Source organism: Crocodylus siamensis, chromosome 1, assembly GCF_052110815.1.
Source record: "Crocodylus siamensis isolate JL-2025a chromosome 1, ASM5211081v1, whole genome shotgun sequence".
Classification (NCBI taxonomy): Eukaryota; Metazoa; Chordata; order Crocodylia; family Crocodylidae; genus Crocodylus; species Crocodylus siamensis.
In genome coordinates, this window is record NC_143395.1 from 419652265 (window position 1) to 419678011 (window position 25747).

General features: G+C 47.9%; 1 protein-coding gene across 4 annotated transcripts in view; it reads right to left on the minus strand.

The window, feature by feature from the left end:
* Nucleotides 1-25747, minus strand: part of SLCO2B1 (solute carrier organic anion transporter family member 2B1) — a 160435-nt gene that overhangs the window by 99031 nt on the left and 35657 nt on the right. Inside the window, exon 1 of one of the 4 annotated variants that reach the window (XM_090030907.1) lies at nt 24354-24450. The exons of 1 other annotated variant lie outside the window; for it this stretch is intronic. Coding sequence is in view for 1 of the 3 variants with exons in the window: in XM_090030906.1 (XP_089887032.1) it covers nt 5733-5746 (14 nt within the window). In the remaining 2 variants the exon portion in view is untranslated. Of the gene's footprint in view, nt 1-5732; nt 5752-20538; nt 20558-24353; nt 24451-25747 lie in introns of those variants that run through there. 2 more of the 4 variants (XM_090030909.1, XM_090030906.1) reach the window with 2 other exon arrangements.

The following is a 25747-nucleotide window of genomic DNA, read 5'->3' on the forward strand; positions in this document are numbered from 1 at the left end:
TACGATTGGCCTTCTTGACTGCCTCCCCACACTGCCGGCCCATGTTCATCGTGGAGTCAATGACGACTCCAAGATCCTTTTCCGTCTCCGTGCTGGCAAGAGGGGAGTTCCCCAACCTGTAAGTGTGGTGCCGGTTCTTCCTCCCCATGTGCAACACCTTGCACTTATCAGTGTTAAACCCCATCCTATTCTCATCCGCCCACCGTTGCAACCTGTCAAGGTCAGCTTGTAGCCTATTGCACCCTTCTAGTGCACCCACATCCCCCCACATCTTAGTATCATCAGCAAACTTGAACAGGGTGCTTTCTACCCCGTCATCCAAGCCACTGATGAAGATGTTGAACAGTGCGGGCCCGAGGACCGAGCCCTGCGGAACCCCACTGCCCACATCCTTCCAGGTCGAGAAGAACCCATCCACTACCACCCTCTGGGTGCGGCCCTCCAACCAGTTGGCGACCCATTTGACCGTGTGGGCATCGACACCACAGTCTCCCAGCTTTTTGATGAGGACAGGGTGAGAGACAGTGTCGAAAGCCTTCCGGAAGTCCAAAAAGACTACATCCACAGCAACCCCTGCGTCTAATGATTTGGTGACCTGATCGTAAAAGGCCACCAGGTTGGTCTGACAAGACCTGCCACTGATAAACCCATGTTGGTTGCCCCTGAGCATGCATTCCCCCGCAAGGCCCTCCTGGATGTGTGCCAGGATAATTTTTTCAAAGAGCTTACCCGGGATTGAGGTCAGACTAACTGGCCTGTAATTTCCCGGGTCCTCTTTTTTTCCCTTTTTGAAGATAGGGACCACATTGGCCCTCTTCCAGTCCTCCGGCACCTCGCCAGAGCACCACGAGTGCTCATAGAGCCGCGCCAGGGGTCCCGCAATGACCTCAGCCAGTTCCTGTAGAACCCTAGGGTGAAGATCGTCCGGACCAGCGGACTTGAACACGTCCAGCCTCTCCAGAAGTACCCTAACTAACTCCTCGCTAACCCTTGGCCCAGGCGTGTCTCTCTCGGGGCCCGAGGGGGGCCCAGCAGGGAGGTGGCTGAACTGGTCCCTACTTAGGAAGACAGAGGCAAAGAAATCGTTAAATATGTTAGCTTTGTCATCTGGCGTGATGACTAAGTTGCCCATCGTGTCCTGCAGGGGCCCCACATTACCCGGGACCCTCTTTTTACCCCCTATGTATTTGAAGAAGGACTTCTTATTGTCCTTAATCCGGGAAGCTAGTCCTATCTCCAACTCTGCCTTGGCCCTCCTGACTGCCCCCCTACATCCTCGGGCGACTATAACATAGTCCTTCTTGGCGATGACCCCATCTCTCCATTGGGTATATGCCTCCCTTTTAGCAAGGAGACATTCCCGGATGCTCTTAGTGAGCCATGGGGGTTTATGTGCCCTCCTGCTCCCTTTGACCCTTGTTGGGATTACCTCCCTTTGGGCATGGAGGATCGTCTCCTTAAGGAGCAACCACTCACCTTCGACATCTGATTCCCCTCCCCTCTGGGTCCTCAGCGCTTCCCCAACTATCCTCCTTAGCTTGTTGAAGTCAGCCCTCCTAAAGTCTAGGGCTGTTGCCTTGCTGCAGCCCTTTGCCACCTTACGCTGGATGGTGAATTCCAGCAAGCGATGATCACTGTCTCCCAGGTGGCCCATCACCCGCAGCCCCCTCACCAGGTCATCACCCGTGGCCAGCACTAGGTCCAACAAGGCGTCTCCCCTGGTGGGACTGTGCACCTCCTGGGTTAGATGGAGGTCCTGCAGTCTGGCTAAGAACCGAAGTGAGCGATCAGACTTGGCTGACTGCTCCTCCCAGCAGATGTCTGGGAAGTTCAGGTCCCCCATGATGACCACATCCTTAGTTAATTAATACTTGGCCTCGACCTTACGATGTGGGTGTGGGGGAGATGGCTGCCCTTTAGCTGGGGTTGGCTGCGGGCACACAGAAGGTGATGTTAAGTGCAGCACACTTGTCCCTATCCCTTCATATGCTCCCATCGATGCCGTATGGGCCTCCTCTGCTGTCTGCTTCGTTTTCATTTCCAGGCTTTTCTGATCTCACCACGAAAATATCTTCAATATCCAACTCCCTCCGCTTTAATACAAATCTTTGAAGGGGGGGTAGAGGGGCAGTATCTATGAAAGGCACTCTTCAAAATGGAGTTGTATCATAATGAAAATGGCTCATCTGACCCAAACTCTTTGGAGCCCAAACCACAGACCTCCTAAACAGTTCAGATAGAAAATAACCCCAGGCACAGCCTCTCTGGTGAAATCTAGATTGCATGATGTGCAGAAAGCTGATTTCTTCCTTCCGCTTTTCGGATCCAGACTTCCCGTTCGGGAAGCTGCTTAGTTTGGAGGCTCATTAAGCTTATTAGCTATACTTGTCTGGCATTTTCTTCCCTCGGTTTACTTCTAATAAATGATCCCGTCTCCTTGTTTAGTATTTCTGTGCAGCAGCTGTCATAAACTCTAGTGCAAATTGTGAAGGGGGTGCTTTAAATTATGCTTCATTTTTCTATAATTCTATTTCCCTCCTGAGGATAGGAAATCGAGCGGCTAATGTAATTGGGATCAAACAAACAGTTTTACTGGTGCTGCAAAGCCCGGCCATCTCGAGTCGGATCAGAGGTTGGCTTAACTGCCATGTGCATACAGCTCTTCAAGGATCATAAATACAGGAGCAAGGACCAAGCAACGCCTGTTCTTAAGTTATCTGTGGTCTTGTACAAAAGGAGTACATCTTTCCAGAGCATGGGCAGTGCTGAAGCAAAACAGAAGATGGGATTTAAAAAAAATTAAGTTATTGCTAAGTTAAAGCATCCAAAGCATCCATGGTCTGCCAACCACTGAAAGGTTAAACGACAGGTACAGTAGTAAAAACGTTGGATTTATGTCTATATTCAAAAGTCCAATGCTTCAGAAGCAGTGTGTGATGAATTATTTACAGCTATAGTCTTTGCTTATTTAGATAAGAATTTGAGGATAGTCTCAGAAATGGTGCTCGGTGGCAGGATGGGTGCCAACGTATAGGAGGGCAAAGAGTAAAAGGAACCCAATACACAGATTTTTATGGTGCAGTATGCAGTGCTACATGCATTCATTGTGTTGTTATGCACTTTAGGAGCAAGTTTCATAGTTTCATAGTTTCTAGGGTTGGAAGGGACCTGAGCAGATCATCTAGTCCGACCCCCTGCCATGGCAGGAAACAATACTGGGGTCAAATGACCCCAGCAAGATGTTCATCTAACCTCCTCTTAAACACCCCCAGGGTAGGGGCCAGCACCACTTCTCTTGGGAGCTGGGTCCAGACCCTAGCTGCCCTGACTGTGAAGTAGCGCCTCCTGATATCCAACCTAAACCTGCCCTCTGCCAGCTTGTGACCGTTATTCCTGGTCACTCCTGGCGGTGCTCGGGGAAACAGTGACTTCCCCAATGCCTGCTGGTCCCCCCTGACTAGTTTGTAACAGGTCACAAGTTAGAGCCCCCCCTTTCATCATTTGCTGTTGCATGCTCACTTCCAGATGTAAGCATAAAGTCTGTTCCTCTTTACTGCCCTCACATTTTAGTTCACTACCCCTTTAACCTCTTCGTACACTTTGAAAGCAGTTGGAGTTTGAAATAGTCCAACTTCTTTTTTAAAAGCTTTTACAAAGCTTATCGTATTAGACAGATTTTCATTATATTAGGGAAAATTCCAAATTGCAAATAGTATCCGTGGAATCCATGACCAAGTAGACCTGGATCATCCCTTTCTTGTATACCAGTCCCCCTCACCTTTTAGGGCAGCTAGTAACAGAGTCAAGCTGGTCACAATATAGGGCCTCTGACAGATTAGATCCTATCAAAACTGCTCAGTTATCATGTGCACACTGAACAGCTCATTAAAACAGATTTTATTTTAAATTTAGATTACTTGATTTACAACTCAATATTGCGTTGTATGTGGCCCAAGATGTGAAAGTAACTCAGCTTAAAGGGTGAAACTTTAATTAGAGATATTCCAAACTCCGTCATTTTAAATCTAATCTTAGTGACGAAGGCGCAAGTCATAACAAGGTAAATCTGTGGATTTTAATATTATTTTTAAGCACAATGTTCCTTTATGAGCGAAGGGAATATCGGGTAACTAAATAGACGAGGTTACATTGATAGATGCTCATATGCAAAAGGAAGAAATAATTTTAAAGAGTCACTGCAACAGCCACTAATGTCCCACTGGTTTTCCTCTCCTTCAAAAGCCAGCCAGGTTACCACACTCCCCTCCCCAAGCTGCCTATACAAGCTTTTAGCTTTCCTCCAATGAATCAGACCACCTCCAGCGGGCCGGGCTTGCTGTATAAAAGCACTCTCCTCCATTTTGCAGTTCTTCCCTAATGAACAAATGGTTCTGGTGCAGAGAAAGAGCAATGTAGTAAGGGCTCTGGATGAAGTATTTTAGCGAAAGGCAAGATCCCTCCCCCAAACTGAGTCTCTTAGGAAGGGAGAGATGCAGAGACAAGACAGAGGACATGCTCCTTTGTAAAACAGGCAGTTTTCTTATTAGGAATACAGTGAAAGGAGAGAGAAGTAGAGAAAAAAAAATACTCCTTTTCTTCCAATTTCCATGGGATTACTTAATTGTTAAACCAAGGGTCAGGGATCTATGGCCTGTGGGCCAGATCCGGCTCATGGAGCCACTGGATTCAGCCTACAGACAAGGGGGAGGAGGGGGGTTGACAGCAGGGACTCAGCCCATGTCAAGCTGTAGATGAGTGGTGGGGAGTTTCCCCTGTGCCACAGCTGGCAGCAGGGGCAGTGGCTGGGTCGTACTGCCAGGAGGCCTCGGACCTGGGCAAGGCCATTCCAGCTGCAAAAACACAGCTGGTTCCTAACTCAGACACATGGCTGGGTTAAGCCTGGAGTGCCTAACCCATCAGGCAGGATTGAGAATGACCCCCCGAGCCCCCGAAAGACTTGTGTTACCGGGAACACTCGTTCTGACTCTCTACAGCACAGCAATGAGACCGTGCACCAAGGCTGCGCTGCCACTCATGCATGCGCCTCACCGCCAAGGGCGACAGCCATAAATCAGTAAATGCTGAAGTACCAGCTTTAGTTTCACTTTGCACGAGGGTTCAGATAAGCCTTTATTAACTTGTGTCAGCTTGCACCGGGCCTGCCCCCTGCTCCCTGTGACGCAGCCCAGCTTTGCTCCCGGTACTGGGGAAGGGAGCGCAGGGAGTTCTGTCTGGGGGGTTTTGAGCCGACACTAGCGGGTGGGAGTGGGCAGATTGAAGCCCCCTCACCCACCTCAGGCAGGCAATCCCCCCACCCCATCCTCCAGTGCCGGCTGAAAAAAACCCAGAGCGAGCTCTCCCCTCTCCCTTTACCCCTCCCGTTCTGAAGACAGTGTTGGGGCTGGGAGGACACAAGAGTCAGGCTAGGGGAAAGCGGTTGCAGTCTGGCAGGCACTCCAGTTTGCAGCTGGATCCTCCAACCCCTGGAAGCCAACAGTGAACAACTGTTGGGTCCAAGAGATTTCTGTAACTCATGTCATTTCCAGTAAAGCACTCTGGGTTACATAGGGGACTGCACTTCTGTCTGCACCCTCTGAATGGCTACAAAACAGGCCAGAACTGCTTGCAGTGTGGGCTACAGGTACTGCACTGGGCTGGCACTCGAGCTAGCACTCGAGGGACTGGAGTTCTCCCTGGCTCTGCCTCTTGGGTGTCACTACATTGCCACGTACCTCGGTTCGCTCATCTGTAAAATGGGTGCAGTGCTTCTGCTCTCCTTTGGAAAGCTTTCAAAGTGCCCCACCTGAAAACTAGGTGCGATTGCACAATCCAGCCTGTCTGCTATTCCAGCTCCACAGCCTTCACTTTAATCCGCACAAGACGTCCTTCCAACAGAGACTTGTTTACTGTTCAGACAGACTTCTGCATCTCAGAGTCAGCTTCCTACCACAAAAGAGCTCTGTTATAAACAATCACTGAATACTGAGCCGCTGCAATGCGCAGGCTGACCTTTCTAATCCCTGCTCTGATAACATTACGACCCAAGGCTTGCAATGCACCAAGGAGGCAGCTCTTTCACGTGAATCAATTTTTCTCTACTGTGAAACTGCTGAAAGAGCAAAGCATGAATTTTGCTTCATTCATTGGACCGGGATAGTGAACAAGGGCAGCTCTAAACCGGGCAGGGAGGCTAGAAGCTATTTTCTACTAGTTTCTGGTTCCACCTACATGTACAATTTGTTCTACATGGGTCTGCTGAGCAGGCGGTGACACTTTCCTGTGCAGTTACTCTACTGCACAGTAAAGTGTCTCGTGTAGCTGTGCCCTCTGGGTAGCACAACAGGATTAGTGAAAGTTTAAAGGTCATCTTGGGTTACACAGACTGCAGCCTATTTGCATGAAATAGCAGTGTTGCAATATCTTTTTTCCCAAGAAACCGCCAAGTTTGCAAGACTACGAATCAAGACTATGAATCAAGAATCTCTTTTACTAGAAGTCCTGGCTGATGCAGTGTAAATATGTTCATATTTAATTCAGTTTTGTGACAGGCGTCAAAGGTCACATTCACAACAACGCTGCTTAGCAAAGCATCAGAGCCTCTTGTGTTCTACCATGGACCAGTCCTTTTTCACAACCCCCAGGTGAATAGTGATGTTTTTAATTAGCTCAGTGTGAGTAATTGGGTAATGAACACAATCCCTTAAACGAGATCAATTAGCCAATGCTGAGGCAGGGCTTTGTATGGCTGGAGAAATCCTCCCCTGGGAGGTTCTGGTCAAAATACCTGGCACCTTGAAAAGGTAAGTCCTTTGCTCTCTCATAGAAATGATCCAGGAGCCATTTCCAAAGCAGGGTGGGGTATGAGACAGAGCTCTTTCAGTCGCAGGAGATTTAAATAATGACTATGCAAGATTTCCTGGATAATTCCCCCCCCACAATCCATCCCTGCACTCCAATCTATATTTGAGGCTCTTGGTGGTGCAGACTGGCTGGTTTGGTTTCTATGTAATGCATTTCCTTGTGCTATTTTCAGGTGCCCATTAATACTGCAACAGCTGGGCATAGGACAGATCAACGCCAGTGTGATTGCTTTCCGCGGCTCCCTGGGAGGTGTTATACAGATCAGTGCAGTGCTTGCAGCCCTTAGTTTATCCACTGAATTATTGTTAGGCATCCTGCTTTTTAGCGCGTGTGCTCATATGGGATTGTTACCTATAGGGATAAACAGGGACATAACAATGAAGGAAGGAAGGATACACCCAGGCCATGCTGGAACAGTTTCAAGGATTTCTCTCTGATGACTTCCCTTCCCGTGGGAATAATAGCTATTTATCATCAGAGGCACTGCCCTTAACATGGTTGTGACTGCTTGTGGAGACTGAAGACATCACGCCCTTTCTGTAAGGGACACTAAATTCTGCTTGCAGCTACACTATGCCTTCCTCAAGTCCCAGACCTGATTTATTTAGCATATGTGATTTCGGCATATTGCTTCAGCCATTTTAAAGCAATGTCATCACTAGCGTGAACAGGTCGCATAGTAAATTAGTCAGCATTGCGTGGCATGGTTTGAACTTGCCCATGAGAGCATTTGTCATCATTGCGAAGGCCCTGTTGGTATAGGATTGAGGGACCCTGTATAGGTATAGGTTTGAGGGATCCTGTCCAAGTCAAAACCGGTTGAGAACTGCCCCATAACAGCATGACCAGTCAAATCTTAGCTGACTGACTGCAGAGTCGGCGATGATATGGTGATTCATTGATGCTTGTGCTGATTCTTCCTTACTCATTGGCATGAAGAATGAAAAGTAAAAGGGTTTTGAAAGGTGGACCATACTGGGCATCTTGAGGGCAGCCAAGCTGTTGGTGGGTGGAATATGTCCCAATGCACTGGCAGTGTAGGATTACCACGGAGTCTAGCTAGTAAGCTTACTTCAATATCTGTGCAGGTGAGATGGGGAGGGGGGCAATGTTACTGAGGACTGGTAGCCATGGGAGTGGAGTGGGGCATACCTTGCCTGACACAAGAGGCATTGTAGCATGTCGTTGGGTGTCCACTCAGTTGCTGTGTGATGAACAAGCCCATGCAAGACCCGACAGCATTAGCACATAGCCAAATTAGAAAGCTCTCCTTCACCAAAGTCTTCATTTCAAAGCATTGCAGTCTCAGATCTCACTTCCAGTCCCAAACTGTGGTAGAGGGTAACTTTTCACTATGGAGCAGCTATGTTTTACACCTGAGATGACTGCATTTCTGCAATGGATTAAGTCATTCTGGGTGTAAACTGGTATAGGATTATGCCTGTTAAGGCACTTTGGAGTGCCAGAACACTTTTATTATTCCCCAAAGCTTGCATGAGTTTACTGGGCTCCTGACCATAGATTTAATCTTTGCACAAATTAATAATCTTAGAGAGCTGCTGTCTCTGCCCAGCAGAGATGCCAAGTTCAGCATTGATTCCCCCAAACTGCACAGTTTATTACCCAACTCTGCATTCACTTCTCCCCCATCTCCTCCTCATAATAAGAGTCCTGACTTATTTGTTAAGTGTGAGTAGGGAGGAAGCTCAGGAACATCTGTAGCACGAGGCAGGATCCAAAAAACAGCTGGCAGCGTGGTGGGATCAATAATTTTAAATAGTGTCATTGACCCAAGAGCAAAGCCTATTAAATCACTGCTGCATTCGGATGAAGTGTGGGGGCATGGAAACACTATTTACTTATATGCTTGAAAGTAAACACTTGGTTTTTCAAAGTAAAAGTATTTTTTCCAGAAAAACGAGTGGGGACTTTCCACATGAATGACAGGGGGTAAAAGGGTATAACCAGATGCAAAGGCAGCCCGGTTTCTCTGTATGCAACCTCTGTCAAAACTCCAGGAGACAATATTTGCACTACTGAGGGCTCAAGCAAGGAGAAAGTAAGTCCTTGGAAACATGCATGCCTTGTTTCTGCTTTGCAGAAGGTACAGCATCTAACTGAACCAGGCCAGCAAGACATGGAAGAGTAGGCCAGCTATTAGCTGGGTGTGTCTACACATGCATTTATGCCGGCTTAAAGTTACTGTGCAGTAAACAGGAATGGGCCGACTTCTACATGTGCAAGCGTTAAAGTACATGAATGCTGTGTGTGGTCTGACTTGGGACTAAAGTTAGTCCCAAGTCAGTCCACACACACAGTGTTACTGTGCAGTAAGGCATCTAGACATGAGTTACTGCGCAGTAACTAAGGTATAAATTTGATACCTGCATGACACAGGTATCAAATTTATACCCACATCAGCATAAGTTGTCATATTTCTTGCACAGTAAAGGTGTGCACGTATAGATGCCCATACTGCGCAGTCATTTTGGTTACTGTGCAGTTAATGCCCACCTGTAGACGTGCCCGCTAAGAGGCTGAGGACAGCTCATCCTTCTGGAAAACCAAGCATGAAGAGCCAGTGTGCCAGGCACAGGAACCTCTGTTAGCTGTCTTAGGATTTTAGATACATGGGGCAAGCTGTCATTCATCCAATGAACCCCAAGTGAAAAACTAACCCAAGAGCACTGAGGATAAGGACTTCTGCATATTCTTTGTCTTCTTAGTTTCTCCTCTGTGCCTCAGGAAATCCTGAGCCTCTGTGGGCACATCTACATGAGACACTTATTGCAGTTGACCAATTAGCTTCACAGTAAATGTTTTGGCATCTACATGTGTAGCCCTGTTAGGTCCCAGGAAACTAATAAGCTCCGCAACAAGGCAGTACTTGTAAATACAAGTACTACCCTGCTGCAGAGTTTTTTACTCTGCAGCACTGCACATGTAGGCACTCATGGGGCACAAGGTGCTTCAGCAAGCGGGCTGCCTGCTGGCTAGCCCTGCACTGGAGCATCTCCATGTCCCAGTCAGCCTCTCGGCAGCACACTGAGCTGTGACGGAGCAACCCTGGGCTGGCTGGCTAACCTCCCTGCCCAGGGTCCCCCTGGCAGCTGGGGCTGCTCTAACTTGGCTCAATGTGCTGCAAATCCTGGACGCACGTTCAACCAGCAAACCCTGGAACAATAAACTCCAGCACACAAGCACCAAGGTTTATGGCTCTGCATTAATGCACATGTAGATGTGCCCAGTGATCCTTCCTTTAGGCTGGGAAGGCTGGATGTGACTCCCTCTGGGGTCCATCAATGCAGGCCCTTGACTTACCATAATGCATGTCACCAGTTCTCCCCTTCTGAGGAGAGGTTGGCAAGGCACTGAGCCCAGAAACTTTGCTACTGTTGTTAATGTTAAAGGTAAAATCATGTGCAATCCTTGTCATGGGGCTGTGTCCTACTGCCCTACAGTACTGGTGCAGCACAACCCAAGAGAGCATGTGACAAGGACTGTCCTCTGGGATAAAATGCTAGCATGACTGAGTAGATAATCCCTTAAATATTTTCATAGTTTCATAGTTCATCAGGTCGGAAGGGACCTGAGCAGATCATCAAGTCTGGACCCCCTGCCATGGCAGGAAAGAGTACTGGGGTCAAATGACCCGAGCAAGGTGTTCATCCAGCCTCCTCTTAAACACCCCCAGGGTAGGAGCCAGCACCACTTCTCTTGGAAGTTGGGTCCAGACCCTATTCCTGGTCACTCCTGGTTGTGCTTGGGGGAACAGGGACTCCCCCAATGCCTGCTGGTCCCCTCTGACTAGTTTGTAACAAGCCACTAGATCTCCCCTCGGCCTTCTCTTCTGGAGGCTGAACAGGTTCAGGTCCCGTCGCCTCTCCTCGTAGAGCCTGCCCTGCTGTCCCCAATCATGTGAGTGGCCTCCTCTGGCCCCTCTCCATGCTGTCCACATCCCTCCTGAAGTGCGGCGCCCAGAACTGGACGCAGTACTCCAGCTGTGGCCTGACCAGTGCCGCAGAGAGGGGGAGGATCACCTCCCTGGACCTGCTCGAGATGCATCTGTGGATGCAGGACAAGGTGCGGTTGGCCTTCCTGACCGTGTCCCCACACTGCCGGCCTGTGTTCATCTTGGCATCAGTGATGACTCCAAGATCCTTTTCTGCCTCTGCACTGACGAGAAGGGAGCTCCCCAGCCTGTAGGTATGGTGCTGGTTGTTCCTCCCCAGGTGCAGCACCTTGCACTTGTCTGTGTTGAATCCCATCCTATTCTCATCCGCCCACCCCTGTAACCTGTCTAGGTCTGATTGCAGCCTATTCCTCCTGTCTAGCGTGCCCACATCCCCCAACATTTAAGTGTCATCAGCAAATTTGAACAGGTGCTTTTTACCCCCTCGTCCAAGTTGCTGATGAAGATGTTGAGCAGCGCAGGCCCGAGGACTGAGCCCTGGGGGACCCCCCTGCCCACGTCCCTCCAGGTCGAACATGACCCGTCCACCACCGCTCTCTGGGTGCAGCCCTCCAGCCAGTTGGCGACACATCTGACTGTGTGGGGGTTGACACCACAGCCCCCAGTTTCTTAATGAGAACGGGGTGAGAGACAGTGTTGAAGGACTTCCGAAAGTCCAGGAAGACGATGTCTACTGCTCCCCCTGCGTCTAAGGATTTGGTGACCTGGTCGTAGAAGGCCACCAGGTTAGTCTGACAGGACCTGCCGCTAGTGAACCTGTGTTGGTTGCCCCGAAGCATGACGTCCCCCCCGGCCCGTTGTGGATATGTGCCAGAATAATTTTCTCAAAAAGCTTACCCAGGATCGAGGTAAGACTAACTGCCCTATAGTTTCCCAGGTCCTCCTTCTTCCCCTTTTTGAAGATGGGAACCACACTGGCCCTCTTCCAGTCTTCTGGCACCACACCAGAGCACCATGGGTGCTCGTACAGCCGTGCCAGGGGTCCTGCAATGACCGCAGCCAATTCCCTCAGCACTCGGGGATGGATATTGTCCAGACCAGCTGATTTGAACATGTCCAGTTCCTCCAGATGCTCCCTGACTAGATCCGCCCTGACCCTTGGCCTGGGTGCGCCTCCCCTGGGGTCTGCGGGGGTCCCGGTTTGGTGGGGTGACCCAGTCCCTGCTCAGGAAAATGGAGGCAAAGAAAGGGTTAAATATGTTGCCTTTGTCATCTGGTGTGATGACCAAATTTCCTAGCGTGTCCTGCAGGGGCCCCATGTTACCCGGTACCTTCTTTTTACCCCCTATGTATTTAAAAAAGGACTTCTTGTTGTCCTTGATCCAGGAAGCTAGTCCCAGTCCCATCTCCGCCTTGGCCTTCCTGACCCCCCACTGCACCCCCGAGCAACCACAATATTGTCCTCCCTGGGGATGCCCCCCTGCCATTGTTTTTTCATCTCTAATGCCTAATATGCTAGTCTTGATCCAAAGTCATCACACTCATTAATATCAGTAGGCCTTTAGTGCCCGTTAGACATTCTTGTAGGTCTCCCAATTAATGATGAGGCCGTTTTTTGCAATCTGATGAATTATAAAAGGGAGGATATAATGTGCTCACCTATACTAACAGGGGACTTGACTCAATGTCCCAGGAATCCCTTCCAGTCCTGTGTTCCTATGAGAACACAAATCTATAGTGATACTTTTATTAATTGCAATGCTATTGGTATTAATTGAGAATAAAAAATAAATAAATAAAATGAAAAAAAAAAGCACTTGCTTCTATTCATACTGCGGCTTTATGCAGCTTGGGTAAATAAAGGAGCCATGAATACAGCACACTGAAACTCAACAAGGGAGACCACTAAACGTCTAGCTCTCTATTTTCCCTTTGAATTCGCAGGTAAGTTATATTCATTTATATTTTGTGGGACTGTTTTAAATGGGCTGGTGATTGGGAAACTTTTCACAGAAAAAGGCCTCATACAATACCAAGAAATCTAAAAGACACAATGTTCACAACTATTCTTCCTTGGAAAGAGAAAGCAAGCAAGCAGATGTAAGAATGTGCCCTAAGATTACTGGTAACTCTTACCCATTAGACAATAAGAAAATGGAAATAAGCTAAGACAAACTCCATAACGCTCTGTACTGAGAAATATTACGGGGAGTCATGTATTAGAGAAGCGCCACAAGAAATGAAAATAAAATAAACTATTACTAGGGTTCTTAAGTCATCCTGAGAAATAAGACATTGCTAAAAAGGGAAAGGAAACAATAGTTGCCAATAGAGATAAAGCTGACATACGAAGTTTAGGAACTGAACACTGACACGGTGACAATCACCTTGCTGGGGTCATTTGACCCCAGTACTCTTTCCTACCATGGTAGGGGGTCAGACTTGATGATCTGCTCAGGTCCCTTCCGACCCGACCAACTATGAAACAATGACTTCACTCATGAGGTTCAAGGGATTTTAAATGCAAACTTGCGTTCTGCCATTTGCCTTTATTTTATAATGCCCCACGCCACGCTTGCTGGGTCCTTAAGCTTGCTTTAGAGATCTTCCATCCCTTATGCTACTGGATCTATCCTAGTGAGATCTCACAGGTCACATCCAGAAAAGATATAAATGCAAGTATCAAAAGCAACAATTTTAAATGATTTGATTGTGATGAAGCGTGTACTTTATATACGATGTGTACATGCACTTAGGACGCTTCCTTTAGCATCCTTTTGCTGATTGTTCACACCGGCCCTGCCAATCGTTTCCCTTATGTCTGACCCAGTGCTTCTAAACCCTTAAAACTCAAGGCACCTCTCATTAGACTCAAGGCACCCCCCAGAAAATGCCAGCTTTTAGCTTTTACTTGTTCTTTGACTATGGAAAAATAATAAAGCAATTCTTCTGTTGCAAACAACTCATGAAGACCACAGCAGTTCACAATGGTTTGAACCCTATGGATTCTGGGTTTATCTTGTGAACCATGTAGATATTTGCACACTTCACAGTGCCACCACTGCGCAGCTCTCTGCATACTTTTAAATGGATCTCACGGCCCCCTAGGCTGTAACGTCACCCCATTTGACAATCACTTGGTCTTACCCTTGCAGGAGGTGAGTTGTGCAATTATTTCTCTGCATTGAGTTCATCTGAAGATCTGCATGTCCAGACATTGCACAATGCCGTTCATAATCCCAGGAAGAGAAATGTATGCAGAGAGGGTCACGTATAGCAAGAGCCACTATTTAAATATCAGGTATAAGCTGCCTACGTATCAATCAGTGTAAATCCATGGAAATCCCCAGTTCATAAGCACAGTATGAAGTTCATTACATGTCATTTCAGATAGGTGTGAGCCAAATGAGCACTCGGCATGGGAGCTGAACAGGGACAGAATGGACTGTACCCTGGACAGAAGAAAAGAAGACAGAGGAAATCAGTACCAAACCTGCTTTATTGGTGCTTTAAGGAATATATGTGCCGTAATAAGTCTATCTTATGAGTCGCCACGCTATAAAATAGTGGTTTGGGAATGATCTTGCATACAGACCTGAATCCCAAAGTTCACTAAATTCAATATGTCAGTGATGGACAAAGAACAAAACAGCAGAGAGGGAAGGAAGTAAAGGAGGTAGCAGCGAAAGAAGGAAGCAAGAACTCTAAGCTGGGATTTCAAATCTCAGCATATTGTACAAGGAGAGGTGGCGGCGGTTGTGTAATAAACATGCATCACTTCCACAGTTTCACTTTTGGAGGCAGCAAGCAAACTGGATTTCATCCATTCTCTTCCGTACTAGGTTAAACCAGCAAATACTGAACACCTTTTCCAGATCAATGGAAGCCTAGAAAGCTTTTCTAGGTGTCATTAGCACCACTCAGGGGAATGAGTCTGGGGTAATACAAGTAGCTGCAATTATATATGTCCCTCCTTCTTTTCTCTTCATGGGAGCCAGCTACAGCAGCTATGTGCTTGTTCGACCTGGCCAGCAGGTTTAATCTAGACTGAAGCCAAATCACTTCAAGGAGATCTGAGAGATTTGTTGTACAACGAGTTGATCAGGTATATGTGAAATTTTACTTTCTCCTTAATTGAACATTATACCATAATAAATGTCTCGTTCTGGACTATGCCCTAGGAGGGGCTGCATAGTGTCGCAAGGGAGGTAAACAGATTTGATATAAAATGCTAAAAGACAGATCAGGTTATGATTATTTGATCTTTTCTATTATATAAGCATTCAGTGCAAGCCTGGTAGGAGGATATTCCTTGCCTCAAACAGCTTGCAATACAAAAAGAAAAACAAGATGAGAAGGCAGTAAAGAGCTAAGCAAGCTTTATCATTAGTTGATTTTTTTTTCCTTTCATTAACTTATGGAAGTATTGAGCACCGGCAGCAACATTAATCAGACCTAACTGGAAAAGATGAATCTGGAGCAGAATTTAGCCTTTACTTAGAATTTCCAGAGTTTCTAAAGTTTGGCATTAGAAAAAATAATATTCTCCTCCCATCTTTTTTCCGGTACATTTCTCATGCATCCTCAGTTCAGTCTTCTCCATCCTATAATGCTGGAAGAGCACCTAGTCCCAGAGAACACAGGTGAAATGTGCCAAATACATGAATGCCTATCCCCAAAATTTAGCAGGCTGAAAAGCGAACTGGGAAAATACCAAAAGAATAAGAGTGGTTAGATGTGCTGGAACATTTAATTGAAGCATGGGGATTTCTGCAGTGCTCTGGAGGAAGGAGGCTGGCAGTGAAAGATGCTGATCCAAGCACCAAAAGTGCTAGTGAAGAAGTCACTTTAGGATGCTAAAAGTGCAACAGACCAATTCTACAGCCCATTAGCGCAACACGGCGAAAGCTATGCTAATGCCCTGATGCACAGTAGAATTAGTCAACTTAAAAGACTTAATTTAAGTAGACTTAATTAGTCTACTTAAAAGATTTAAAAGTCTGCTTAAAAGACATCTATGGGTGCTACTGCACAGTAGCACCGATTACTGCACATTTAGTACCTGGCACTAAACTTAATGCACCATAATTACGGTGCATTAATGCACATGTAGACATGCCCACTAAGTCTTAGACAATCAACCATGCAAAAAATATTCATAGGCACTGTGGTTTGTCAGCTTCACCCTGTCTAGACAGATTTTTATGCATATTGGATCTATTTACACAACAACTGGGCTGTGCCTGCATACACATAATCAGCCTGATTTGCACTTGCAGTTACTGAAACTCTGCGTGCAATTACCTAGTTTGTGCTGGCACACAAAGTAAGTGTGTACTGTGTACTCTATTTAAAATGCATGGTCCAGAGAATGAGCACACACCAAAAATCTATCAAAGACTCCACCAGTGACTCATGGGTGCACACTTCTCACAAGACAGCCCTCTCTCTCCAATCTCTCAATTCTAGTCCTCAAGGGGAAATTACAAAACACCTCTCATAGACAAGCCTACACACTTCATAAACCTACTAGATACAAAAATCATGGACTAAATATAGACATTGGATTTAGGCACATAATAACCTGCCTGCTGTCTGATAACCCCAGGTAACCTCTGTACATTTTGCTAGCTACATTCCCTCACCAGGTCGACAGTCCCCACTTTCCCCTCCCCACCTACCTGTCTCATACCTGTTATCTCCCATTGTCTCTGATCCTCACTGCCACGCATTTGCATTTTTACATTTGCCTTCTAGTCCACTGTGGAGAGCACAAAACACCAGCAGATTCTCCCTATCCCTGGAGAAGGATGTTTGCACCTGAAAACTTGCAAAGAACATCTTTTCCAACTATTTAGCTGGTCTAATACAAGATACCACATTTACCTGAAGCATCTTGTCTGCCTATGCACTTATCTAGAGTAAGCACTTACCTGAATATAATGTCAACAAGGTATTAGGAATCAGGAAACTAACTAGTTCATTTCATTTTTCAAGGTTTCTAGTAGCAGAAGGCAAGGGAGAGTTGCACCTTACAGACTAATTCTAGTAGGAGCCTTGAAACTGACCTGCTTCTGTCAATTTCAAGTCTCCTGGCTGCAGGAAGTTGACAGCTGCTTCTCTTTCAACATTTCCATGTAGTAAACGGACATACATTTAGCTAACAAAATAGACGATATGGCTGAAAAGAATATGCGCTTAAGTGATTTATCCACTTAAACGATATACAAATAATCAGTGTTTGTGATAGCGGAAACAATAAGCAATGCATTGGGACTGGCGCAGATATGCAAAATAGGGTTGCTGGTTGTCACATCTACCCAAAAAACCTGGTACAGCATACATTTATCTGGTATGCATATAAATGGAGTCCACTGTATCTAAAATATTCTGCGGCACGTCTCCTTTCCTCCTTTTAAGCACCTTGATTTATACATCGGTGACGTAATATTCAAGAGGACGCAAAACCTGATGTAGAAGTTTATGACTGTATTATCACGTGGTGGTGTTTGGTGCTAGCCGCTGAAACACGGGCCAGGGTCAAGAACATTAATTCAGCCAGACATAGGTACGGTTAGGCTGACCAGTGGAAAGGAGAGTCCGTCTTGCAGACGGACATTGAAAGAGCTTGGGTGTGCCTCCCCTTTACCTATGATACACTGAGAGACAGCCATCATATCTCCTCCTCTCAGTCTCCCCTCGCCCTGCAGAAGAAAGACTGAGAGGAGGAGATAACGATGGCCGTCGCGCAGTACGGCAGAGAAGTAGAAGGGAGGAGCACCTAGAAGAACAATTTTGGCACTAGAACAAACAGGGATAAATTCAGGCTAAAAATCTAAACATTAAAAGAAAAAAAAATACAAGGATTTTTGTCCAGTTTAAGGAGCAAAGCTCTGGACCAGCCCTCTGACGGGAGTACTAGGTATGAACTAGTTTTAAGACTGATCTTGAGAAATGTATGCCTGGTACCCTATAGCCTGGTGGCCTGAAACAATCGTGACCTGAGTGGTCCCGTCTGCTGCTACAGTCCTTAACTTAGGCCTACATAGAAAATTTGGAGTCAGCTGTTAATGCAAAGCTCCCTGAATAGCACTATGGGCCAAAATCCTGATCTCGGCTGTATATTGGCATTAGCAGGAGCAGCCGATGCATATCTGAAGGCAGAATGGGGCCCTTTTGAGTATACTGGTGCAGGGTGGATGTGGTCGCCTGTCTTCCCCACATAGGATGCAGCTGCTTTGTCAGTCTGGTCCTGGCAATCTTCTCTCTGCTTCTCCATGAAAACTTACATTATTCAAGAAATCTCTAACTGGAAGATGAAGTGACACCACTGTTCTCATTACAGGACTTCAACAAAAGAATACCACTTCTTTCCCCTGCTCCTCTATTAATCCAGAAGCAATAGAACAAAGTAGTTATATGGCAATCAGCACCGCTTTTCATGGAAATACTGTCATTACAGTGAAATAACTTGTTATACTGCAGAGGCCATCATTAATTCATGTCACAACTGTGTGTCCTCCTTCTGTTATTTAATATTAATGGTTGCAGAAAATGCTTTTTACTATGAGGAGATGCTGCTTCTCTCCTCCTTTTCAGTTTTTGGCAGTTTTTTAAGTACCCTTTGGAGACAGACCTGCGAGTGAGCTCTGTGCTTGTTTCCTGTGAAAATAGCTAAGCCTCTGGCACACATAAACGGATAGACTAAACTTAAAACCTCAGCTGTGAGACTCTGCTACTGTTTGTAATCCCCCAGCTTCTCAAATGCAGTGGGTAAAACCCATGGGCATCAACCCATTCACTCTGTGTGACCCAGGTAAAGGTACATGCTTATCAAAATGGTTCATAGTCAAGCAACTGAGAGAAGGCAAACCTTTTAACTTAGTTTTACAGGCCAGCTAATTCCAGGGTTGTGACAGGCCAGACAATTTTTTAATTGATTTTGGTGACAGAATCATAGAAAATGTGGGTGGAAGAGACCTCAAGAAATCACATCTAACCCAACCCCTGCTCCAAGTAGGACCAGCCCCAACTACATCATTTCTTATGCTACCTGTTGCTTTGGACCCTATGATATTTGAGTCATTACTTGGGCCAAAGAGTCCCCGCGTCATGGATTGTCCTGCAGCGGTTTGAACCGAGCTGCCTTTATTGCCATATTTGTTTTGAAGCCAATGTTTTCAAAGGTGTGTGTCTACAGGCGAGTACCGAGACCCATATGAAACCCTTCAGTGTAAGAGACCCAACCTTGGTGTCACTGAGCACCCACAACTACTGCAGAGACCAACCAGGAGGCTTCTCTAGAGCAGTGATTTTAAACCTTTTTTCATCTGCAGAACCCTACAGAAAAAACCAGGTGGAGGTTTGTAAGGTTTGAATTGAAGTGTAGGTATCCACATACTTCTGATTGATCACAGTCACCTTTCGTGGACCCCTTAGACATAGTCTGCAGACCGCAAGTTGAAAACTGCTGCTCTAGACATTCAAATAATTATACCCTGGGATAGGTAGTGCCGGTACACACAGATGCGTGCTATTCTCCGCAGAGCCTGGGTAAGGAGAGAAGCTGGCTCCAGAAGTATCTGTGGTGCGAGCCCTGAAGTTCGAGGGACCAAAACAGAACCGAGCTGGAGGACATCAAGGGGAAGCATCTGATCAAAAACTAGAACTATAGAAAAGGGGATTTTTTTTCTTTTGGAAAAAAAAAGAAAGAAAGAAAAGGAGGATGTTCAACAGAAAGACCCTAAAGTCAGATGCCAGAAAAGTCATCCTAATGCCTATCTTGGAGACAGCCAGGTCACATAACTCTTCAGGCAGGGAAACAGGAAGGCAAGAGAATAAATACCAGGAAGGTGAAACGGCCATCTACAAGCTGTAATGCAAGCTGAAGAGGGGCACTCATTTGGAAACTCAGGTTAGGCAAACTTAATCGCAAGTGCCATAAACTAGGGTATTCAAAATACAAGAAGGCAATTAGGAGATGTAACCATGACTCTGAAGAGATACAAAGACTCTGGATTCACCAGGCGGCAGGGAGAGAATCACTGGGCCTCCTGTAGTTTAGGTCACGTTAAAAAGTTATCCCCAAGGCCCTTCAAAACCATAATGAGCTGACTGTACAACTCACAGCAGGGGTAGCCAACCTACAGCAGGTGTGCTACAAGTGGTGTGGGCACACGGCAGATCAGAGGGGCAGGCAGCATGCCCACAGATGTGGCAGAAAGCAGAGCAGGAGTGGAGCACATGGCAGAAACCAGAGCAACGGATCAGGCAAGGAGCATGTGCATAAAGCAGGAAGCAGGGCAGCAGATCAGGCAGGGAGCATGGTGAAGGAAGCAGAAAGCAGAGCAGCAGATCAGGCAGGAGAAGGGGTGTGGAGTGGCGTATGGAGCTAATATGCAGCACACCTGCTAAAAAGGGTGGCCCCCACTGACCTATGGTACAAGCTTAAATGAGACCAACATCAGTTTAAATGAGAAGAGCCTCAGATCACACACACACACACACACACACGCATGCGCACACACCTGCACCACGCAGGCATCGCTTTGCCCATTGCTAAAAGGCAGTAGCTGATTAAGTGACCACGACATTTTGCTCCAGTCCGTGGCAAGCGGTGAAGACAGACCAACCACCTCACAGTGCCCAGGGATCTGGAACCTGGATGGGACACCCCTTGCAAATGGGACCGTGGGGGGCTAACGATCCTGGGACTCAACCCGCAGGCGAGCGGTCAAGCATGGCCTGTGTAAGGGAGGCCTTACCCGCTCACGCCGGGGAACGCAGTCTGTCCAGGAATCCCCCAGACAAATTCACAGCGCCTTAACTTGGCCATGCACGGGACTATCTTTCGGCAAACACTGGCAGGAGGAAACGGAGATATGGCATTTCTGACAAGCTCCGGACACAGCGTTTTTTTGCTTCAGCCTGTTTGTGCTGACACGGCAGTCCCATTACAGCCTGAGTTTATATTACCCATGCTAGTGGCTTCCTTGGTTTGGGTAATTTATGCCTCTTGTAAGCTTCAGTCCTTGCTGATGATTTACTAGTTGGCCATGCTTTGGGGATGATACAGCCAGGGTCAAAACAATAGCTGAAGCCACCCCCAGGGTAAGCAGAAACCATCCAAACTGCTGAAATAAGACATTCTTGTACTGCATACATTCCCACTAGCCATCCCAGCTTCCCCACATGTGGCCGTGCCAGTGCCCGTTTCAGTCCTGGGTTTCTCAGAAGGGTCTGCCATCGAGCCCAAATTATACAGTACGTTAGCATCTGCCACCACACATCAGGCTATATCTAGGCACAGGCTACCACACAAACCATTTCAGAAACAGCTTCCAGACATGTGAACCTGGGGCCCTACGTGTGAATAATTAGTGTATTGCTCGCCTAGCATTATCCACTCACACTTTTAATGTTAGATCCCTGAAAGAGTCCTGCGTCTGCCATGCTGCTTTGACCATCTCTCCCCAAATGCCCCATGGTCTGCTGCTCCAAGCGCTTTGCTAGACAAGAGGCAAGACTGGACAACAGGCTGGGATGGCATAGTCAGGGTGATCCTGTCTTGAGCAGGGGGCTGGACTAGTGACCTTGAGAGATCCCTTCCAACCCTACTTTCCCATTACCGGAAGAATTAGGATTTTATTCAAATCTGACCTTTTTGCATTTATTCCCTAGCCAGAGGATGTGTCTACATGAGATACTTACTGTGCATTAGCCTAATAACACTGTGCACTAACGTAGCAGTTATTAACCATGATAATAGCCTGCTGTGTAGCATTATTAGGCTAATGCGCAGTAAGCATCACTAAAAAACATGCGCCAGCACTACTATGCAGTAATTCTAGTTACTGCGCATTCAGTTAACACCTCTTATGAGAGGTACTGAACTAAATGCACAGTGACTAAGGTGCATTAATGAATGTGTAGACACACCCAGAGAAAGTCAGCAGCGTTGCACAAGAAGTATGTGCATGCACACCTTGTGTGTTTGTTTCAAACCCACCGTCTAGATTCACAGAGTCGGACGGGACCTCAGTGGGCCATCTAGTCCAACCCCCTGCTCCTGGCAGGCAAGAAAAGAGTCACCCAGCCTGGGGTCATGTGATCCCAGCCAGGTGCCTGTCCAGTCTCCTCCTGAGGACCCCCAAGGATGGGGCAAGCACCACGTCCCTTGGGAGCCCATTCCAGATCCCGGCAACCCTGACTGTGAAGAATATTTTTTCTAATGTCCAGTCTAAACCTGCTCTTCAGTAGCTTAAGGCCATTGCTCCTTGTTGTCCCAGGAGGTGCCCTGGTGAACAGATTGTCGCCTACTTTGTGTTTCTCTCCCCTTATGAATTTGTATGCCGCCATAAGGTCCCCCGTCAGCCTTCTCCTGGAGAGGCTGAAGAGGGTAAGGTCCCCTAGCCTCTCCTCGTAGGGCCTGCCCTGCAGGCCTCTAATCAGGTGAGTGGCTCTTCTTTGGCCCCTCTCCATGTTGTCCACATCCCTCCTGAAGCGCGGTGCACGGAACTGGATGCAGTACTCCAGCCGTGGCCTGACCAGTGCCGCATAGAGGGGGAGGATCACCTCCTTGGACCTGCTTGAGATGCATCTGTGGATGCAGGACGAGGTGCAACTGGCTCTGCCGACTGCCTCATCACATTGAGAGCTCATGTTCATCCTGGAGTCAGCAGTGACTCCAAGATCTTTTTCTGCCTCAGTGGAGCTGAGAAGGTCACCCCCCAGCCTGTAGGTATGATGGCAGTCCAAGTGATTTCAGATGTTCAGATCTGCCTTTCTCATAAGATGAAATGCAAAAAAGACCGGCAGTACATGGATGCACATCTGCGAACTACATACAGCACAGACAGAGCCTAAGACTTTGTTGAGTTCCCAAAGCACAAGTCTTTACTTGAGCTAGAGGAGACTTCATTATTGAAGCAGTAACAGATTTTAGCAAGAGATACAAAACTTTTGAGCAACACTGTTCGGTCCAGCCGAAGCGACAGGGCACACGCAGACCTGCTAGTTGCTGATCTATTAGTCCATCATGTATGGGTGTGAGAGGAACAAAGTCTACTTTTGCAGAGGTTAACAAATATTTCCTTTCACTCCTAATCTAAGACATACGGGCTATCACACAGAAGTCTTCCCCTTCCAGACGGTCAGGGAATGGTTTTGGCCATTCCCGTCAAACATAAATAATGCCATGGATCATCGGAGATGCCCTGTAGCACCACAATGCGCCCCACAAGAAATGCCAACCCCACTACCAGAAGCAGTGGCCTGTGCAAAATATTAGGAACAGCTCATATAGAAAGACGAGACTGGAGACACAACGGCAAAGAAGAATTAAGAATGCCCACGCTCCAGGACTTATACAACACCAGTCCCGAGCAGTGACAGAGGGAAGGTTCCCTGTTGTAATGTTTTTCACCTCTATGGCATGTGCCAAATGAGCCTTATAAGTCCCCAGTGAGGTAGGGAGCTTTCCAGGTGGGGAATGTGAATAAAGCAAATGCTAGGAATTGAACTCTGCGTCCCCCTTCTCTGCCCATGACCCAACATCTTTCTTTTCTCGTGTGCAGGTGCCAGGTCATGGCAGAGGAGGTGCCCGTGAAGCGGTCTCTGGTGGAGTGGTGCCATGTAGGGCTCTTACCTCCAAGTCAAGGGCTCAAACAAGGGAGAGGGGGACCAGCTATCCCATGCAACTGCTGGCTTTCTGATACCTATCTAGGGAGCTTCGGGTGCTGGTCATTGCCAGAGGCAGCATGGGTCTCTGGTCTGATCCAGACAGGCAGCTCCTCCAAGTCTCTGATCATGGGCTGAATGGGTCGTAGATAACTGAACTTCTCGCCCCCAGCTGATCCTACCCAGGCAAGGCGGACGGGACGCCAGAAGGAGACCTGCATCTGCTGCTGAACTCCGCTGTGCAGCGCCTAGAGGTTTCCATTCCCTGCTCGCTCCGCCTCTCCCCAGCACTGCGTGCACCCGATGCATCGAATGTAGCAGGAGGGCCGCTAGGCACAGCTGGGTGCCCGCATGCAGTGCCACATCTGCTCTCCACTCCTGGGCCAGGTGCTCTCTATCCAGGCCAGCCTTACCAAACCTGCGCTGAATGAATCAACTCTACCCAGGACAGCCCGCAACTGCTCTGAATAAATGCAAAGCACTTGACCCCCCCCACACACACACACACAATCCCCTCCAGGGATTAGGAAGCCAAGCACCACGTCACTAGTGCAAAGTGCCCAGGGACAGGGTGGGGATTTAGGTCTCCCCTTCACATCCTCACTGAGATCATCAGAGCAGTGAAAGGGACTGAGCTAAAGCCCTTGAGCCTGTTTTTGCCACCTCTGACAGCACACCTGCCCCCCCACCCCATGGTGTAGGCATTTTGCAAAGTGCAAAGAGCTGGGGAAAGGAGCCAGAGACAGGCTGGGCTCTGCCCTGCTCGGAGCTGCTCAGTCCTGGAGGGAGCAAGGCGTCCTGCAAGGGGAAAGCAGCTGCGGATCATGGGGCTGAAGCTGCCCCCAGCTCCTGGCAAGCCCCTGCCACTCTCTGTGCCCCACATAGCAGCTGGCATACTCACAACTTGCAGGCACCCCCTGGCAGGCTCTCTGCAAAGCAATCCAGTGCATGCTCTTACCCTTGGGCGTTTAAGGACTGGGGGAAGGGGAGTGTGCAAGGGGAGTGGCTTGGGCTTCACTCCGGTTTCACAAGAAATGCCTTTTCCCTGCCCATGTTCCGTGTGTCTGCCCAGAGACAGCTGCCGGGGTCCCTGGAGCTGGCTCCCAGCCTTTTCTGGGTTGTGGGGCTAGGGCAGGTTAGCTGTTGGGGGCACTGGCTTTGCAAGGGGGGCAGCTCTGCCCGACAGCCTGCGGGAGGAAAGCATTGTGTCCTGATGCAGCATCCCCCCCAGCAGCTCCCTGCCACAGCTTCTCCTGGGATCCATCTCCTTTGCTTTTTTTTAATCTTTATTATTCCAGTGGGTTCGACAATCACAGAGAATGAGGGGTGAAGGGACCCCAGGAGGTCACACCCTCTGCGCCAAGCAGGACCAGCCCTAGGTACATCATCCCAGCCAGGGCTTTGTCTAGCCAGGGCTTTAAAACCTCCAAGGATGGAGACTGCACCACCTCTCTGCGGAGCCTGTTCCAGTGCTTCACCTCCCTCCTCGTGAGAAAGTGTTTCCTAATATTCAACCTCAACTTCCCTTGCTGCAGCTTGAGCCCATTGCTCCTTCTGTCATCTGCCCCCACTGAGACATGTTCAGCTCCATCCTCTGTGCAACCCCCTGCAGGGAGGTGAAGGCTGCTATTCAATCCCCCTCGGTCTTCTCTTCTGCAGACTCAATCAGCCCATTTCGCTCCTCCTCTCTTCACCAGTCCTGTGCCCAGCCCCACAGCCGTTTTCAGTGCCCTCCGCCGGACTCTTTCTGATTTCCCCACATCCTTTCTGTAGTGGGGGCCCAACACTGGACACCGTGGTGGCTCTTCAAAGTAACTCTTCAGGTTACCTGAAAGCTGCAGTGTTGGGGTTGGATTTGTGCTGTAGAGGGCTCATTGCTACTACTTTGCACCCTTAAAAAAAACCCAGAAACCCCACAACTCTCTATAGTATGTGCAGTTGAGCACAAGAGAAATGAATGTACACACAGCACCAGTTAAAGCTATTAAAGGAGAAGTGGATTTTCTGTCCACATCTCCCTGCTTGGCTTCTTTTTGAAGTGTTTGCAGTCTTGTTGTTTTAGGACTTGCTGCTGCCTGGAATTAGGGATCTCCTCCCTTTTGGGTGCTTGCATTTATCCAGGGCGTCCACACTCCAGGCCATACTTGCACTTGGAGGCTCCCTGCAGAGAGAAGCCCTTAATGGAAGCCCAAATTTCTCAATATTGTCTAACTTTGAAGAGGAAAGAAGGGGGGCAATGTCATTTAGGAATTCAAATCCAAGTGCACAGCCAAAACCGCAGCTCTGAACCCTGGG